Raw genomic sequence first — 19026 nt, forward strand, 5'->3', positions numbered from 1 at the left:
AAAATAGAATCATTATCTGATCCAGTCATCCTATTAATGGGTATATATTCAAAAGAAACAAAATCAGTATCTTCAAGACATATTTGTACTCGCTTATTCAGTGCATTACTATTCACAATAGCTAAAATATAGAAATGACTTACATGTCCACTAAGGGATGAATGAATAAAGAATATGTATATAGAATGGAATATTATTCCATCTTACAAAGGAAAGTAATCCTCCACTTTTGACAACATGCATGAACCTGGCTGGCATTATGTTACATGAGATAAAGATGGCACAATAGACTAAATGCTGCATGATCTCAGTTACATAAAGAATATACAAAATTCAAATTGGGAAGCAAGGATTAGAATGTTCAGGCTGGAAGAGGGGGAAATGGAAAGATGTCAGTCAAAGGGTACAAAGTTTCAGTTACATGGGTAAGTAACTACTGGAAAGCTAATGTGCAACAGGGTGGCTATATTTAGCAAAACTGCCTTGTGTACTTGAAATTTGATAAAGAGGGAAGATCTTTAGTACTTTCATCAAGAAGAAAGGAAAAGTGGAAGAGGAGGAAAACAATGTGAAGAAAGCATAAAAAGAACAAAGGAAAAGAGAAAGAAAGAAAAAGAAAGAAGGAAAGAAAGACAAAGACAGAAAGAAGGAAAGACAAAGAAGGAAAGAATGAAGGAAATAGTAACTGAGGTATTGGATATTACCTTGCTTTTGGCAATTATTTTATAATGTACATATATATAAAACATCAAGTTGTATACCTTTAATATATATGATTGTTATGTGCCACTTAAAAAAATCAGGTACATAACACCTTGCTTGATGTTAGCTGAGATGATACAGATCAGGCACTCAAATATTTTTCCTGCTCTACATATGTCTGTAAATGGCTACAAAATGTTGCAAGTTATAGGGAAAAGTTTTAGATAACTTAGTAGATTAACTATTAAGGTAATTGTACAAGTAAAATAAGTAATGGATTCCTTTAAGATTTGCTTTTCCTATAATTCTTGTTGTTTAAGATGACAGTTATCTGACTCTTTAACCAGTAACTTCATTATAGATAACATTTTAACCTAACAAAGTTACAATGCCTGGGTAAACTTACAATGTATATGTGCTTATCTTGTGTCTGTGACTTGTCAATAGGAACTGGAATTGTATTTATACATCAAAGACCACTAGGGATGAGATAATGACTAACAAAGGTACAAAACAGGAGACTAACAAAGAAGTGGGGTGGGGGGATGATGACAATGACCAGACCAGTTTCTGGAGGTTCCAGCTGCTTGCAAGTAAACTTTTATTATTTTACCCAAATTTTGTGTCTCTGTGTATTTCCATGATTTCTGGAACATTTGGTTCCCTGACCAGGAATCTGGAATGAAATAGCCCTTTTGGGCATCAGCACAAACCCCACCAGAGGGAGTGGCTCTCTGTCTCCTTGAGAGGAAAGGCGTGCCCCTGGGACTAATTTCCTAGGCTCCCCAACAGGACACAGAGACCTGCTCGCCAGTTGCAGATTGTCTGAGCTCAAGACGGAGGACAACAGAAGGAGGGCTGCTGCTGTTGGTGTCTCACTTGTCTCTTTCCTTTGCTGGGTTAGAAACCCTGGGAAACTCCTTAGTCATTAACTTTTGGTTTATTTTGTAACTTTGGGCAAATACAGCACAGGGGCCTGATCACCCCTTGTGCTTTGCCATTTGGGGAGGTAGCTCCTCCCATTTGTTTTGGTTACAGTTAGGGGGTCACTGGGAGGGAATGTGATAACTTCTGAATAAATGTGTGAGTGAAAGAGTTCTGAATAGGAGAGTGAGTGGAATGAGCTGCGGTACTAAGACAGAGGGAGGGGGCACTTTCACTTAAAGAATCCTCCCCGAGTCGTGGAACTTGTGTGTGGTCTGTCAGGAACTTGTGTGTGGTTGCGTTTAAAAAGGCACAACAGTGAGTTTAAATGACATCCATCCTTAGCCTAAATGGTCTCTAAAGTGGCCAAGAGGCCTGCAGCCAGGCAGGCAAGTGAGTGATTCTCCCACCTTTGTCTTGCGTCTCTGTACAAGGGTACCCATACACACACCAACACTCTGATCAGCTGATCATGGCGACAGAAACATCTTGTCCTATTGTTTTGAAATGCATGCTTAAGGAGTTTAAGAAAAGTTTTTCTGGAAATTATGGTATTAAGATGAAACCCCCAAAACTTAGAAACTTTTGTGAATAAGAATGGCCCACACTTTGCCCAGCTTGGCCAACTGGGAGATCCCTAGATGAGGTTCTCGTCTGGTCCATCTGGCTAATAGTCACCACCCCTGGACAGGAACGTCCAGATCAATTTCCCTATATTGATTTATGGCTCAGATTGTGCCATAGAATGCCTCCTTGGCTTCAGATGTGTGCCCTGGAATCAAAAACCAATATCCTGGTCCTCCATCAGAAAGGGGACAATGCTGAAAAGAAATCAGTCTTTTCAGATCCGGACCAAGAGAATTTGGACTTTTCCCCTCCTTGAGTTGCTAAATTCACAGGTGCAGAGAAGGTGGGGACAAAAACATGAGAACTGCTTGGCTTTAGAGCACCAGAGGGTGCATGCTGTGGTCAGACTCAGAGAGGATCGAATAGGGCTTACACTCAAATTGAAAAAAAAACCACTGAAAAGAGAAAATAAGTAATGGATTGAAAACAGCTAAGAAAACTCTGAAGGGCAGAAAACAAAGCCAGAGAAAGTAAGAAATTTTACAAGAGAAATCAAGTTACAAATTTTAGCTAATTGATGAATGTATCTGTGTTTCAGTTTGATTTGATGTTTAATTGATGTGCTTAAAATATTTCCTGTATATTGTAAATTCTTCAATTGTAATTATAGGGTTAACTTGCTCTTTTCTGCACTTTGTTGATAAAAAAACTCAAGGTTACTACTGTTCTATTGGCAGCCAACCAAATTTAAACTGTAACAATCTGAGAACAAAAAAGGGACACTTTAAAATTTTAACAGTTAAAGACAAGTTTGTGACAAAAAGTCTATAGTAAGTGAGATAAAAAAAATTAAAAAGCTATAAGTAAAAGAGATACAATTTTGTTATAAAAGATATTTTTGCATATTTGTCTTGTTAGAAAGAGAAAAAGAGATATACATGACCAGAAGGCTTAGGTATGTCAAAAGATGTGCAAAAGTGATTTATCAAGAAAATACGTATGCTTGTTTGCTGGTTTCAAGTTTGTCATGAAAAGTTTAAATATGTTTACATTGGTTGTCATTAAAGGGTTAAATTCTAAGTATGTTATGATAATATGTGTACATTGGTCATCTTCAAAGAGTTTAAGAGCCAACAGGTTACAATATGATCTCCTCCTTTATAATGAGTTAGAAAAAAAGACTGTTGGAAAAAGGCACACGTATGTCAGACCAAGGTGCGGTATTTAAGATTTGACTTAAAAAAGGACAAAAGAGGCTAGGTCCAGAGAAAAAGAAAGTCATTTATTCTCTGTCAAGAACCCTCCAAAATGCTTCAGTTATTTGATTCCATCTTTGCTACCCATCGTCCTAATTGGGAGGATTATCTTTATAGTCCTTTGTAGAACTTTGTCAATCTCTAAAGAAATGCAGAGAGTTTTAGGAGAAATTAAAAAGATTAATGCCCCTAGAATGCCAGGAGACACACAAAATCCAGATGCTTGGCATGAACAGCAGTTTCCAGTTAATGTGTGGCGCAATTGGAATCCCAATACCCCAGTAGGCTAGGAAAGTTTAAACAATTATCAGAAGGCCCTTCTGGCAGGGATACAAGCTGCAAGTAAAAGACCTACAAATATGATTAAAGTGTCAGCATCACAACAGGAGCCCTATGAGAGCCCTGAGAAATTTTATGAGCAGCTCTGTGAGGTCTACAGAATGTACACACCATTTGACCCTGCTGTTCCTGATAGCCATCAGTTAATCAATATGACCTTTGTAACTCAGTCAGCTCCAGATATTATAAGGAAGACTCAGAAGCAAGAAACTTGGGAGGGCATGAATATAACACAACTGTTGCAATTAGCTAGGAAAATGTATGTAAACAGAGAGTCAATGAGAAAGAGAGAATGAACAAGGAAGATGAATGAGATAAGAGGATGGCCAAGTACATAGCAGTGGCTATGGGAGCCAAGGGGGGGGGAGGGGGGGGGAGAGAGAGAGAGAGAGAGAGAGAGAGGAGAAAACAAAACCAAAGGGAAAGCATAAGAAAGGTTTTAAATGTGAGGACTTAGATTGTGACCAATGTGCATATTGCAGACAGAAAGGACATTATAAGAACAAGTGTCCACAGCTCAAAGAAAAGAAAAAGCAGGAACTAAAGGAAAGAAAAGATAATGGCATGCTGTTGCCTGTGATGGAAGATAGTGACTGACACAGACTGGGCTTGATGCAGTTAGGCACCCACGAGCCCATGGTCAATATAATGATTGGGGGCCAAAATATGTCCCTGATGGTAAACAGTGGAACAGAGCACTATGCTTTACTGTTATGCAGTCCAACCCCAAAACAATGCTGGAAAGGCACAGAAGGATTGTTGTTACACTTACAGGGAACTGGATATAAAATATAATGGATACAAACCCAGATTTGTGTACAAGATGTTAAATATTTAGGATTTCAAATAACTCAGGGCATACGTTATCTAGGAAATTAAAGAAACGGTTATTAGTACCATTCCTGAACCCCAAACAAAGAGACAGCTGAGGGAGTTTCTTGGGGTGACAGGCTTCTGTAAAATTTGGATTCCTGGTTTTGCAGGGATCACTAAACCTCTTTATGAAGCCCTAAAGGGAAAAGAAGAAAATCATTTACTTTGGGCTATAGAACAAAAAGAAGCTTTTAAGAAACTAAAACTGACCTTAGCAGCCGCCCCTGCTTTAGGCATACCGGATGTAAAGTGGCCTTTTACTCTATATGTGACTGAAAAAGCCATGTGGCCCTTGGAATGCTGAACCAAGAAGTAGGCCCATGGAATCAACTAGTGGCATACTTGTTTAAGAATTTAGATACAGTAGCAAAAGGATGGCCTCCTTGTCTTCTGACCTTACCAGCCTCAGTTCTGTTGACTCAAGAAGCAGACAAGCTGACTTTAGGTCAGGAACTGATTGTGCAGGTTCCAAATGTAGTCCTAGAACTGCTGAACACAAGGGGGCATTGATGGCTCTCAAACAATCAGGTTACTCAGTATCAAGCCCTCTTTGTGAGAACTCCTGCTTGCAGTTTATTCCTGTGGAAGCTTTAAATTCTGCTACCTTTTTGCCCATGGAGACAGGCTCTTCCAATCATGACTGTTTAAGTGTCACCGATGAACTCTTTTCCAGCTGCCCTGACCTGCAAATGACACCCTTGTCTGATGCTGACCTCGTCTTGTTTATGGATGGGAGTAGCTTTGTGGAAGATGGGACTCATCATGCTGGATATGTGGTAACCATGAAGGATGAGGTTATCCTAGCCAGGCCCCTCCCTATTGGCTGGTCAGCACAGCATGCTGAGCTCTGGGCACGCATACAAGCACTCCAATGGGCAAAAGGTAAAAAGGTAAATACATATAAAGACTCTCGCTATGCATTTGCTACATTGCACATTCATGGCATGATTTATTGAGAGAGAGAGATCTCACAGCAGAAGGGAAACAAATCAAGAATAGACAGGAAGTTGTATAGTTGCTACAGGTAGCGTGGGAACCTAGCAAAGTCACAGTAATACATTGTTCAGCACATCAGAAAGGCAGAGACTTCATTGTACAAGGTAACAATAAAACAGACATGGAAGCCAGGAAAGACAACACACTCAAAGCCCTGCTCTCACCACTCCAGAGGCTGATGAGTCAATGCCCAGCTGAAGAATGGGAGCACCGACAAAGACGACATGGACTATTGTGCTATGCCAGATCACCACTGCTCTAAGTTTCTTTTTGTTTGAACTGTGGGTGTTTAAGCCTAGTGCTGAAAAATTTGATGAGAAATATGTGACTCTTAAGATGGTAAAATGGGAACCAGAAGGCTATCTGTTTACAATGTTCTTTGATGCCTGCCCAAAGGAGCATTATGGGGGACCTAGGGTAACTTCTGACTGTGGGGGCTATTCTAATGAGAAATTATATTGCAAAGAGAAAACAAAAGTTTGGATCAACGGCTCCCTTGTTGGATGAGCCACTGGTAATTGTGACAGTTTTAAACAAGGTCAATGTAATCCTATATCTATGTATATGCCAGCCCCATGGGATCCTGTTTGGCTACAAGGAGTAATATATCAAATTTATATAGGAAGCTATGCATTCACTTCTGAAATACCCCTCCAGGGTTATTGGAAATGGTACATGTTTCCTTGGAGGAAAAAGGGACAATGGGATAAACAACACTTGTACAAATCTAGTCTTGTAAAAGGAAGAAAACAATATATTTCATTAGGACAAGAAATTAGAAAAGATCTTGAGGAAATTCGAGATGCAATTCAGGCTTTAAAAACCCAACTAGATTCACTGGCCAATGTTGTATTAAAGAATAGGCGTGCTCTCGATTTGCTAACAGCCCAGAAAGGAAGGACTTACATATTTCTTGGTGAAGAGTGCTGTTAGTATGCCAACAAATCTGGTGTAATACAAGAATTGCTAGACAGACTGAAAGATTGGATCAAAGCTCCTGATAATGAATTTGGTATGGGAGAGCCATCCTATGGAATTAACTTTACTTTGAAAGGATGGAAAACTTGGATAGGAACTCTTCTGAGTCCCTCCCTTGTTATAATATTAATATTAATGTTTGGTCCTTGTGTCATTCAATGGATTTCAAAACTTATAGAGCAGTGCATTGCTGCAGCTCAACACTACCAAATGCTAGTGTTAAGAAATGTAGATAAACTGGATAGAATTTATAATGGATAGAATAATTATCCCAAAGTAAACAGAGGGGAGAATGATAGGAAAAAGTTTTAGATAACTTATATTAAATATTAAGGTAATTACAGAAGCAAATTAAGTAATGAATTTCTTTAAGATTTGCTTTGCCCATAATTCTTGTTGTTTAAGGTGATGGTTATCTAACTTTTTAACCAGTAGCTTCATTATAGATAACATTTTAACCTAACAAAGTTACAATGCCTGGGTAAACTTACAATGTATATGTGCTTATCTTGTGTCTGTGACTTGTCAATAGGAACTGGAACTGTATTTATACATCAAAGACCACTAGGGATGAGATAATGACTAACAAAGGTATAAAACAGGAGACTAACAAAGAAGTGGGGTGGGGGGATGATGACACTGACTAGACTGGTTTCTGGAGGTTCCACGTGCTTGCAAGTAAACTTTTATTATTTTACCCAAATTCTGTGTATTTCTTTCCACGATTTCCAGAACATAAGTACTAATTTGAGAGTTAGACATTAGTTTTAGGTAGTAGGCGAATTTCTTACAAAACATATTCTATGAACACTATGCATTAGCCTTTTAGCAAGTAACTTTTAATATTTTATATTAACAAAGAGTGATAGTTATGTTTGGATAAATGGGCTGGAGCCAAAAAGGCCTCCAGGCTCAAAGGAGATCCCAATGATAGTACCATTTCTAAATTTCTGTAAGGAAGGCAAAATTCAACCAGGGCTTCTCCAGTGAATCTTGCTTCCCTGGGTCATCCAGAAGGCTGCCAGAACTGAAAACTCCCTGAGAACTAGAAAAAAGCAAAAAGCAAAAAAAATAAACCCTAGAATTTTATTAATCAAAATTTTAGAAATAAACTGTCTTCTGGATAGAGCTCTTTGCCATCATTCACCAGACTTTTGTTCCAGATATTAAAAGATAAGGACATGAAGACTGAGGTCAAATTTATAGAGACACTCTTCCTAGATGTGCCTAGAGAAGAACTTTGTCTAAGTTAGTACTAGCAAGTGCTCTCTTATATGAAGACTAAGACATCTGCGTTTCCTTTTCTTATTGTCTGTTGATGTTCATGCTTAAAATTATGGTGAGGTGCTAAAGAATAATTGATGCATTTATCTTTATCGCTATTAGACCAAATAGTAATGAGAGAAAAATCTGACTGAATTTCTGTTTCTGAGACTAGGTAATAATGTGAGAAAAGTATCTATCATCTTTAAATTAAGCCAAGAGGATCTGCTCCCCTTTTCTGCATTACAAGTTAAATTTACCCATATTAATATTTGGGTTTATATGTTGACTATGATACATTACAGGCTGCTCAGGTCCATTTGCTCACTGTTCCCAACAAATCATGCAAGGCCATTTCTGGTGAAAAGGAAAAGGGCTTTATTCAGTTAGCTCCAAGGAGATTGAGGGCCCTCATATTGTCACCAGTCAACATGTCGTTGTGTCCAGGAATGCAAGGGTTTTTATAGGGGAACAGAGGGAGAGGGAATATCATGAGACCTGGAGAACTTCAGGCTTGCTTCATTGCACCTGGCCTTTTTTACTCCCTTCCTTTCCCTTTGAAAGGGAAAAGGATGCAAACTCCTGGTGACAGCATCTGCATATTCTTTGTGTTCATCTGGGCTTGGCAGAGAGGTTGGGAGTTATATTCTAGGCATCAGGAACTTTGGAGAAGCTGCTTATCTCTAAAGAAAAAAAAAATCTAACTTTTAAAGTTTGATTTTGCCCCATCAGTCACAATGGGAAGAATCTGCTTTTTTTTTTGGTTGCCTTTTCCCAAAGCATTTAGGTGAAACTTGCCTTCTCAGTCATCTTACAAATATTTAGTAACTTAGTCACTTTACATAAACTGACTCAAATTCAAGAAAGAATGCTATTTCTTAGAATAAGAGCTAAGGATATGAATTTAAAATTAGATCATATGCCTTATCTTTTAAAGAATATGCAGTCATCCACCTGTGGGCTCTTCATCTACATAATCACTCAAATTATAATGAAAAATATCAGAAAAAAATTGTATCTGAATGGAACATACACAAATCTTTTTCTTGTTATTCCCTAAACAATATAGTTTAACAACTATTTTTACAGCATTTAAATTGTATTAGGCTCTATAAGTAATCTAAAGATAATTTAAAATATACAAGATGATGTGTCTAGGTTTTATGCTAATATGTACTATGCTTTAAGATCCTCAGGTTTTATTACCCTTGAGGGGTCCTGGGACAGATGCACCATGGAAACCATGAATAACTGTATTGAAAATAGGATTTGCTAAAAGTTTTGATATCACAGAAATTTCAATGGTATCTATATAAATATAACAGCAAATAGAAATAATCAGAAGCACTTGTATCAGACACAGAGTCAGCCAATGTAAGGAGGTGACAGGCTAATGTGGAAGATATCTCTGGTTGGACATCCCAAGAAACTTCAGGCATGAGACCCTTCTTTGGTGAAGGGCAAGATTTATCACATACAAAATTTGTTGAACTGGCATCTTCAATTTGCTTTCTTTTTTACTTATCAGAAATTTCTCCTTCCTACCACTTTCTGCTTACCCATACATCAATTCAACAAATATTAAGTCCCTTAGATGTGTCACAAACTGTGCTACAAGCAGGGGCAGATGTAAGAGTGAGCAGGGAATTCTGCCTATGACAAACTTTAAAGAAATCCTGGTGGATTTTGACATAATGTGTCTGTCTTTTGGGATTATAATTGCATTTGAAATGGTTACTATTCTACTTAAGAATAAGAAAATATAACTACTCTCTACCGAATGTAATTCATAGATGTGACAAATTTCTAGGAGTTTTATGACTATCTCCTCTTCTATTTCTACCACGATAAAGTTAAATATGCCACAGAATTTATAGAGTTAAAGACTTTTCACTTACTGACAGCTTTCCTACATCAGCAAATAAATAGCAAAAGTCACATTCCTTCCTTGTACAGTACTATACCACAGCACGTAGGATCAGCTATAATGGAGCCAGGTACTTTAGTGCCTACTGCAGATTTTCCATTGTTATGCAAGCACAGAGAACATTTCAGTGGAAAAATAATAGTGACATTATCAGGGCTAAAAAAAAGGGATAAAAATACCACTTGAAGAGCCTAATAGTCTCATGCCTTGGGCACCTAATAAGTTCTGTGTTCTTTTCACAGAAAGAAACCTACTTGAGCATCTTGAAAACAGAAATAGCCAGCAATTAGCTGGTTTAAAATTTTAAATTCCAGATATGTAGAATTAAAAAAACTCAACCTTATAGACATATGAAATAATAATTATGCTACTCACAGTAAACTGTAGCTCCTATTGCTTTATACTAAAAACCAGAACATGATAATTTTATGTTACAGGGAAGCCTTTCCAGAGGAGGCAACATTTGAGCTCAGCAACTATGGTAGATACATCAACATTTTCTAGAGATGGAACATGAATGAATGGGAGGGGGAGTCTAAGCAGAGTAGATTACAGGGCAAAATGAGCAGTTCAGAAACAGAACAAATTTGGCAGTGTCATATGTCCTGCAACTCTACTTTCCTTTTTTTGAAGTTCCAAAGTGCTACCAGATTTTCCAGCCTCTCTTGCAGTTGCATATGGCCACATGTCTGATTATGGTGCAGAAATAATACATTCTTTTCCATTTTTGGCCCTTTAAAACTTCCCACATGGAAACCTCTCTCACCCTGTTGCCCTCACTCAGCCAAATGGAAAGATTAGGTAGTTAGACAGACTGAAGGTGTAGGTCACTGGACTGTCATGTGGCAAGTCCCCCTCATCAACTGGGAGTTTGCCTGAGTGACAGAGGAAGTTTCATTGTAGTAATATTCTTAAGATTTAGGATGGTACTCAAACAGCTGGTATTCCTCTTCCTAACTACTACTGTGTGTTTTCCTGATGATGAGTGAGGGTTATGAGGCAAAAATCAAACAACAAAAAGATACAGCAATCATTGAAAAGGTGTTTTAGCCACTTTTCCTAGATGAATCTGGAGTTTTCTGGAAACCATGTGGATTAAAAGCTATGACAATACCTTAAAACTATCACTTTGTGTGCAGCATTACTGTAAGCATTCCATCCTGTACAGTTCATGAAGTGGTTCATGCTGCAGAGACGAAGCAAATCACTCGTAGTCGTAGTCTGAGTATGACTCTTCTAGCATACTTTTTATTTTAATTTCCAATGTATGTCTCCCAAAAAGTTCCTGTTTAACTGCAGCTGAGATAAGCTTCCACCGTCCCATTTTTTTTTAACCTTGGAAGTGTCTGTTACTCTACAAGACCTAAACAAAAAGTCCAGCTCATGAATCAGTGTATCATCACATGACTGGAATTAAATAGTGAAGCAGTACAATGTCAGAGTTGAGACCATGGCAGGTGGCAAAACGTGTAGATTTCTGTTGTTTCAGAGCAAGATACCATTTGGAAGTAACTCTTCCAGCCAAAAGCAGTAGACAAGAAGGTGTCCACTTCCTTTCCAATATGAAGACACATAAAAGAGCCTAGCTCTGCCAAATAGAGACATGAACCCTTACTGGCCAGATAAAGGACTGGCAGGCAGGGAAAGCCCACTTCAGAGGCAACATTTTTTGAATAGGAAAGATGATAACTTGGTTATAGAAAGTGGATTTGAGCCACACATACAAGAAAAGACTTTGAATATTTGTCATGTAGTTATAACCAGGGACTTGGCATGAAGAAAGGACTGGATCACTGGAGAGCTTCATGAAGGGATAATGAAAGGACAATGAGAAGTAAGCTTGGCAGAGCCATCAATTCCAGAAGAGAAATATCTTTGTCCAAATAGTTCTAGTTACCTCTTGCTAAAAGTACTGTATTTATAATTTTCAGTGAGTAGGGAATGGAAATTCACATCAGGACTCCAGCTGTGTAAAAATCTCTAATATGTAGAGCATCTGATGCTTGGATTAGCACTCGTGGAGTATATGCGGTGCTGAGCCTGGGTGTGAGGTTAGTCATTATAGCCCAACCTTTACAGTATCTTTGTAAAATGTGAACTCAAAGACTTGGATTTGTTTTCATATATCAAAGATCCAGTTGGATCCTATTGATTATTTGTTCAAGATTCTGGTGTCATGAATGGACAGAACAGGAGAAAGGAACTGCACGTTAGTTTGGGACTTTACAAAAGAATATCTTGAGACAAGAATTCAAATTCAGTCAGTTTATTAGGATGATCATCCTTAAAGACCACCGTAGAGGAGTGAGGAAATAACACTGCCAAGAAGAAGAGCAAATAAAATGAGGACTACGAAAAAAACTGTGATTAATTAATCCGTATTTGAAAGGTTTGTGAAGATGAAAGTATTAAGAACCTACAACTTTAGAAATCTGCATTTCCTGATCTGACCTTCTAAGTGTGGTATCTTCCCTCTGCTTATCTTTTAATTTGGATCTGTCTCCATTCTCAACTTAAAGGGAGACAGAACTAGCATTTTCCCCAAGGAAGTTTGTCAAGAAACAAATAGGAAAAGGAAAATATATACAAAACCCAAAGCTAAACAAAAACCCAATCACATAGACTCAAATGATACTCAGACATGTGTGGAGATATATACATGAATATTTAATACTATATATTACTTGTGTGTGTGTATATATATATGTATATAAAATTGTTTTAGTCCACTGTCTACTGCTGTAAAAGAATACTACAGACTATATAAATTATAAACAATAGAATTTTATTTGAATCATGGTTCTGGAGGTTGAGAGGTCCAAGCTCAAGAGGTCACTAGTATGAAGGCCTTTTTATCATGTATCTCAGGATAGAAAGCATCCCATGGTGTGAGAGGCAGAAAGGGAGAGGCAGGGAGGGGTGGAAAGTTTTGCTTTCATAATTAGCTAACCCATGTAATAACTGACCCATTCATGTGGTGACGGCATTAATCTATGCATGAGAGAAGAACACCTCCAGACCATAATCTTAAATGAAATAGTCTGTCTTAAAGGGCCTACCACTTAACATTGTCACAATGGCATTTAATTCCAATATGGTATTTGGAGGGTAGGTTAAAGTCATACCATCATTGAACACTACATATAAAGCATTATACTAAAAATAAATACACACAATCATTTTTCATTCAACAGATATTAAATTTAATTATAAACACTGGAGAAGCGACACTGTCGTTGAAGGGCAGTATATGAAGTCGTCAAAAAAGTATTTTGAAGAAAAGTAACACAGAGCCAACCAGGGCATTATGACAGAGGGTGTGTTCAGCAAAGTCCTCTATGCTTGCAGTGGACGTGAGGCTGAGACTCAAGGGGCCAGGGTGCCAGCTCCACCAAGGTGAGTGTAAAAAGCAACTGCCAAGGTGTAGTCCTACTGGATAAGTTTCGTCATCATGCCCACTTTACAGTACAGAAACACAGAATTGACAGGCAAGCAAAGTGACTTCTCTGAGAATCAGAAAGCAGCAAGGACAAACTTATGGATTACTGGTCTGTCATTTTCTATTCTCTTCTCCCCAAGAGATAGATAATTCTTCTTTTAAACCTTACCTACCCATCAGAGGAAGAAAACCAGAATATAGCATTTGGTACCAAGCTCTTTCAGGCAGGGCTTGACTTCCTCTCCTCTCTACTCCCACCACAAGCATCTTGTTGGAAGGACAGGGAATAGTATCATAAACCTTGGCAAACCAAGCAGCCAGCAGGTAATATGCAGAAAATAGGGGAGGAAGAAGGAAGTTGGAAGGAAGGAAACAAAGACGGAAAGGAGGAAGATTTTTTTTTGTTGTTCAGGACTAAGTACAATTTAGAAGATGAGAATAAGACACTGAAGAGAAAAATAAAGGTAATGACACAACATTTCTAGGCTTGTTGCTAATATTGTGTTATATTTGTTTCTTTAAATGTATTTAAGATCAATGTATTTTCAAATGTCTTAAATCACACAAAGAAATTCCCATCTGGATCTTTTGGGAGAGTAGACAATAGAAGAAGAGATATAGGAGATCCTCTGGGCTCTGAAAATCTTTCTAAATGAGTAATACTGACTCCAGAGGTTAGATCAGCACAAAATATATTGGATACTTCTGAGTGAACAGTTCACTCTTCTGCTGATAAGTGCTACTACTACCTAATGTTTCAGAGGTAGCGTGGTGAATGTGGAATTCTAGGAGCTCTACAGTCAATTACTTACCTTTGCATTCCTGGCCCTCAGTTTGGAAGCTGGAGGACTCTGCTCCTGGTTCCATATTTTGTCTAAGGGGATGTACACAGCCACCACCTCCTACCTGCAGCTGTTGTGAGGATTAAATAAAAAATACATATAGCATTTAGATAGGAGTCTTGTGTCTGGAGAGTATCCAGTGCACATTAGTTGCTACAGAGTATTTAATAAATGAATACATAATAAACTGTGAATAAAGCGTATTTGAGGTAAACACACAGGATCTGGAGAGAAGACAGCATCGTCACTTTTATTACCAGCATTCATGACAGACTCTGGAGATGAAGAGGCTACAGTAAAATTTCTGAAAGTTTAGACAGAAGACTTGCTCATGTCTCGCTCTTCAGCTGCTTCCTATAGCTTTCATAGGGGTCAACAGCCTGACTTTCTGCAGTGACCTTTAACACATACTAAATTATGTATTGGCCAAGGTCCACTTTCCCTGTTGTTTTCATCCATCATGAATGAAGATGGGATGTGTATAAAGGCAGCATGTCCACATAATCCTTCATCACCAGTGCGTTAAAGGTTTGGAGGGGGGAAAAACTGACTGTTTTCCTATTTTCCTTGATAATGGACAGAAGCAGATCTTAATGCATTTTCTTGACTTTCACTGGCTCAAACCTTGAGGTCATTCATGTGTTCCTACAAGCATTCAAATATACCATAAGATTTTCCTACTAAGTAGAATTGTCACATTATAAATGTGAGTTTTGAAGAAACGTTTCAAAAAGAGACAATTAAGAGCAAAACTAAGTAATAACCGAATTGCCCTTAATACCTGAACGACGATTTGAAGAGTTTCCATGAATGGAACAAATGTTTTAAAAACGAAAAGATCTTTTGGCTTTTCTTGTCAACCTACCACCAAGAACCCAGGAGGGCAGCAGTGGATTAGAAATAGTGTTTCCCTGCCAAATTCTGAAGAAAGCGTTTTCTGAGACCAGTGACAGAGGATTGTTCCCTGACCCTCCGGTGTGTTCTTGAGCTATTTGCACAGTTGTGCCGGGTACAAGGAAGGCGCCCAGGAAACGTGACAGGGAGACCTGGTGAAATTTAGTTCTCCGCAGAACACGGCTCCGTGGGAGGGAGAGAGAGAGAGTTTCCGTGGGATTCCGGAGACCTTGTAAAGGATCTTAGTTACACAAGATCACGTCTTACTTGCAAGCCCTTCTCAATTTATTTCTATCTGGGAAGAAATATTTATCTTTATTCCGGAAACATTCTCAGTTCCTTTAAAAACCCACGCACCCTCCTTCTTTCTCGCTTTCTCACGTCTGAAGGATTTCAAAGAGTCTTGGAGTTGAGAACCAGCAGCCAGATTGGCAACCCAACTGTATCCAACTTTCCCTTGCAGACTCCAGCAGGGGCGCCCTCCTGGCAATCGAGTGCGGTGGACAAAGGCGACCTCAACCCGCAGCCCTTGCGCACCCATCACCTGGCGGAGCCGACTCTACCTAGCAGAGCCAGCGCTGCCCGCTTCGCCTGGCCATCCGGGACCTCGGTCTTGCGCTCAGGGGCGCTCTTCCACCTTCCTCTCTCCTCTTCTGGGCCCTTCCATCCCGGACACCTTCCCATCCTAATTCTCTCCACCTCCGGGGCAGCTCAGCTAGACCCTGCGCCTCTGACCACCCTCCCCACCTCGCAGACCCACACCTGCCCGGTTACGCGATCGCCAAGGGCTCCTTCACCGCCGGCCGCCCTAATAATTCACGCTCCTCAGCCTTCTCGTGCTTTCTCTGCCCCTTTCTTCTTCCCCTAAAGACTCTTAACAAGACTGGGCCATCCTCCCCAGTGGCACTCCCTTTCATTTATTCCCTCCCACCAAACACACACACACACACGCACACACACACGCACACACACTCGACCCAGACAGCCCACTCCACTTTCCAGACGCCCACCTCTCAGTCCTCTCTCCCCTAAACAGTCACCCACTCACCATCTGTAGCCTCCTTCAGCCCCGCCCGCCGGATCCCCCTCCCCAAGCCGCCGACCTGCACCGCGGGAGACCGGACCCCCGCCAGACGCTCGGGGCGAGCGCACTGCGCTGACCTCCGCCTGCCCCGCGGGAAACTAACAAAGGCGGCGCGAGCTCAGAGCTCCGGAGCGGCGAGCGGCGGCTGGGAGGCCGGTGAGCCTGGGCCGGGACCCGCGAGCGCCAGCCGGGGGCTGCTCCGCAGTCGGGAGGCAGCGGCGCCAGAGGACGCGGATCTCTCGCAGCTGGGACGCCGCCGGCACCATGGGCTGCTGCTCCGGACGCTGCTCGCTCATCTGCCTCTGCGCGCTGCAGCTGGTGAGTGCTCCGCGCGCCTTCGCCCCGGGTCCATCTGCTCCTCGCCTGGGCACCGGCCCCTGTCCGGGCACCCACCACTCGGCCGCTCTCCGCGCCGCCGCAGCTGCCGGCCCGAGGCGGGAGAGCCGGGGGCTCCCGCCGGCCCCACCTTCCCCGCCGCCCGGGCTCGGGCTCGGCTCGCACTGCCCTCCACCCGCGAGCACTCACCGGGTCGCCCCGGCTCTCTGGAGGGCGCGGCCGCACTCTGTCCCGCGCTCTGGGGTTCACTGCGCCCCCGCCGGACGTCGCCTAGTGGTCCGGAGGCCGCTGCCGAGGCGCTCCGGAAATGAGCGATCTCCCGGCCCCTTGGTCGGACACCTGGCTTTAGCCCCGTGGTGGTTGCTGCTGAAGTTCTCCAGGGGCGTGTGGGCTCTTGCCCCGAGCGCGATTTCCGTTAACGTTGCTTAATTGGAAGGTGCGTGGGGACACACAAGTTCTGAGGAGAGAGCAGCAGCCTGAACTCCTCTAGTTAATAGTGAGGTGGTTCTTACTTTCAGCAGGTTGAAAGGTGGTGATTGAAGAGTCTCAGACTCCTGGAAGGAAAGCTCAGTGCTTCGAAACTGGAACTGTCGTTTCGACCCCTACTCTTCCAATTCTGCTTCACATTTTCTTAAAGTGTTGCGGGTTCAGGCAGCTACAAACCGACAGCTGTCAGCGAGAGAGAGAGCAGAGTGAACTGGCTTTTTGGGCTTGGTGCCTTGCAGAGGGAGTCAATGTAATAGAAGTTGGAAGCCAGAGTGGGGAGAAAAAGACCTTTCGGTTCAGAGCAAATACTGTTAATCCCTTTGGAACCCGCATTGACCCTGTGGTCTATCCCTTGGTCCCTGGAGGTCAAGGCCACGGAGCTTTTATGGCAGACTTTTGCGTGTGACAGATTAATAGACATCTCCCTTTCTTTGCACTTAACAGAGTGTGTAGGTGCTCTGCCAGGCATTCATAAAAGCTATACATTTGTTTTTTTCACAAACTACAAAGGTTTAACTGTCATTCTTTGACAAACAAAGGGAAAAGGCCTTCAGTGAACTTTACTGAGTAATGTCAACTCTTGGAAGACTTATTAACTGAAAGATGAAACAATGCTGTTTACTAGTTAGTCCTTGTGTCCTAAAGGTTTTTTAATGTTTCCACTTTTTCTTTGCCTCAATATGCCAGTCTTCCATAAAAACTTCACTTGGTATGTACTTATTGTTTACATAATGCATGCATAATTTATTTATAAGTTTGCAATCAGTGGCTACTTATCTTGGAGTCTACCAAACCATCCTTTCTGTCCTGTGAAAATTGAACATATTTTATAAAGCTTTATTGAAAAAATGATTTTGAAATTCACTTGAACATGAATTTTTCTTTCACTAAGGAAAAGGCCAAAGGACTTTGTTTTTCAGAAGCGGGCGTGGCTTATATATTGGAAAACCGAAGTTCTTAATCAACCCTTGATTCTATAAGATACTGAATAGTCACAGTGGACTTCATAATCTGTAGTGCCATGATTTCTATTTTTTTTCTGGTACTAGGCATTGAACTCAGGACCTTGCGCTTGCCATGCAGGCACCACTGAGCTAAATCCCCGGCCCTGATTTCTATTTTTACATGGAAATAACATATAAGATATTTAATGGACCAAATTTAACAATACAATGATTAATTTTCTTAATTTGCATTGTAATATTTGTAATAATGTTTTGAGTTTCCACCTATCTTTCCAGAATGCCTCCACTTTCCATGCACTTTCTCCATTGATACAAATACAAAATTTTTTCTTCTCTATAAAATCTTCCTTGATGCTGCAGATAAAAATCACATATTTTCCTTTAATCTCATAGCCATTTGCTTTTTTCTATAGTGATATATTACATACTCTTAAATTATCTTAAGTTATTTACATACACATCTTATCATTAGACTAGAAGCAACTTGAAGGCAGAGATTAAACATTATTCACTTTTGCAAAATCTGCAAGTTCTTAAAGTTCATATTATGAGCTGAAACATTTGATGAATTTATAACACTTAATATTTACAATCCATACAGGATTTTGACATAAGTATTTCTTTTGACTCTTAAAATTATTCTAAGGTACCCATTTTACTGGTTTGAAGATGAAGTAATTGATATTCATAGAGTTACAAAACAAAGCATATACATATACATTACATTGTAATATCATACATGATAGGATTTATGTAAAGGATGTGTAGCACTCCATTAACAAGAACAGATTTTTGGGGGTTTAATATACATTATTAAAATATTTCTCCATCACTGTCTAAACTTAAGCTTAGACAATTAATAGGCAATAATTTACTTCCTGATTTCTAGCATGTTCCAATTTATTCGTGTAAATACTTCTACTTTGGTCAGTTTCAAGTACAGTTTGTATATAGGATTTCCATCATACAAATAAAATAGCCACAAATAACCTCAAAACCATAGATAAAGTGAAATATGGTAAAATAATTAGAAGAAGATGAATTTTAGTTATTTAGTACTGTTTTAAAAATTTATTTATAATTATATGAGTGATTTAATTTTTAATAGTGGTTGTGTCAGCTGGCTCACAAAATTTCTGAAAATTTAACAAACCA

General features: G+C 40.1%; 1 protein-coding gene and 1 long non-coding RNA gene across 4 annotated transcripts in view; one reads left to right on the forward strand and one right to left on the reverse strand.

The window, feature by feature from the left end:
* LOC147824127 (uncharacterized) overlaps nucleotides 1–16825 on the reverse strand; it is a 51479-nt gene extending 34654 nt beyond the window's left edge. The window contains exons 1-2 of the long non-coding RNA XR_015442701.1: nucleotides 16610–16825; nucleotides 14077–14176 (exon numbers count right to left, since the gene is read on the reverse strand). This is a non-coding gene — a long non-coding RNA (uncharacterized LOC147824127). The remainder of the gene's footprint in view (nucleotides 1–14076; nucleotides 14177–16609) is intronic.
* Nkain3 (sodium/potassium transporting ATPase interacting 3) overlaps nucleotides 15945–19026 on the forward strand; it is a 654273-nt gene continuing 651191 nt past the window's right edge. For 2 of the 3 annotated variants that reach the window (XM_021256087.2, XM_021256085.2), the window contains exon 1: nucleotides 15945–16402. In XM_021256087.2, the coding sequence (XP_021111746.1) occupies nucleotides 16349–16402 (54 nt within the window). In that variant the 5' untranslated portion in view covers nucleotides 15945–16348. The remainder of the gene's footprint in view (nucleotides 16403–19026) is intronic. The other variant, XM_004842186.3, reaches the window with a different exon arrangement.

The sequence above is a fragment of the Heterocephalus glaber genome, unplaced genomic scaffold, assembly GCF_053883595.1.
Source record: "Heterocephalus glaber isolate CG9 unplaced genomic scaffold, H.glaber_assembly_v1.0 deba00001553, whole genome shotgun sequence".
NCBI lineage: Eukaryota > Metazoa > Chordata > Mammalia > Rodentia > Bathyergidae > Heterocephalus > Heterocephalus glaber.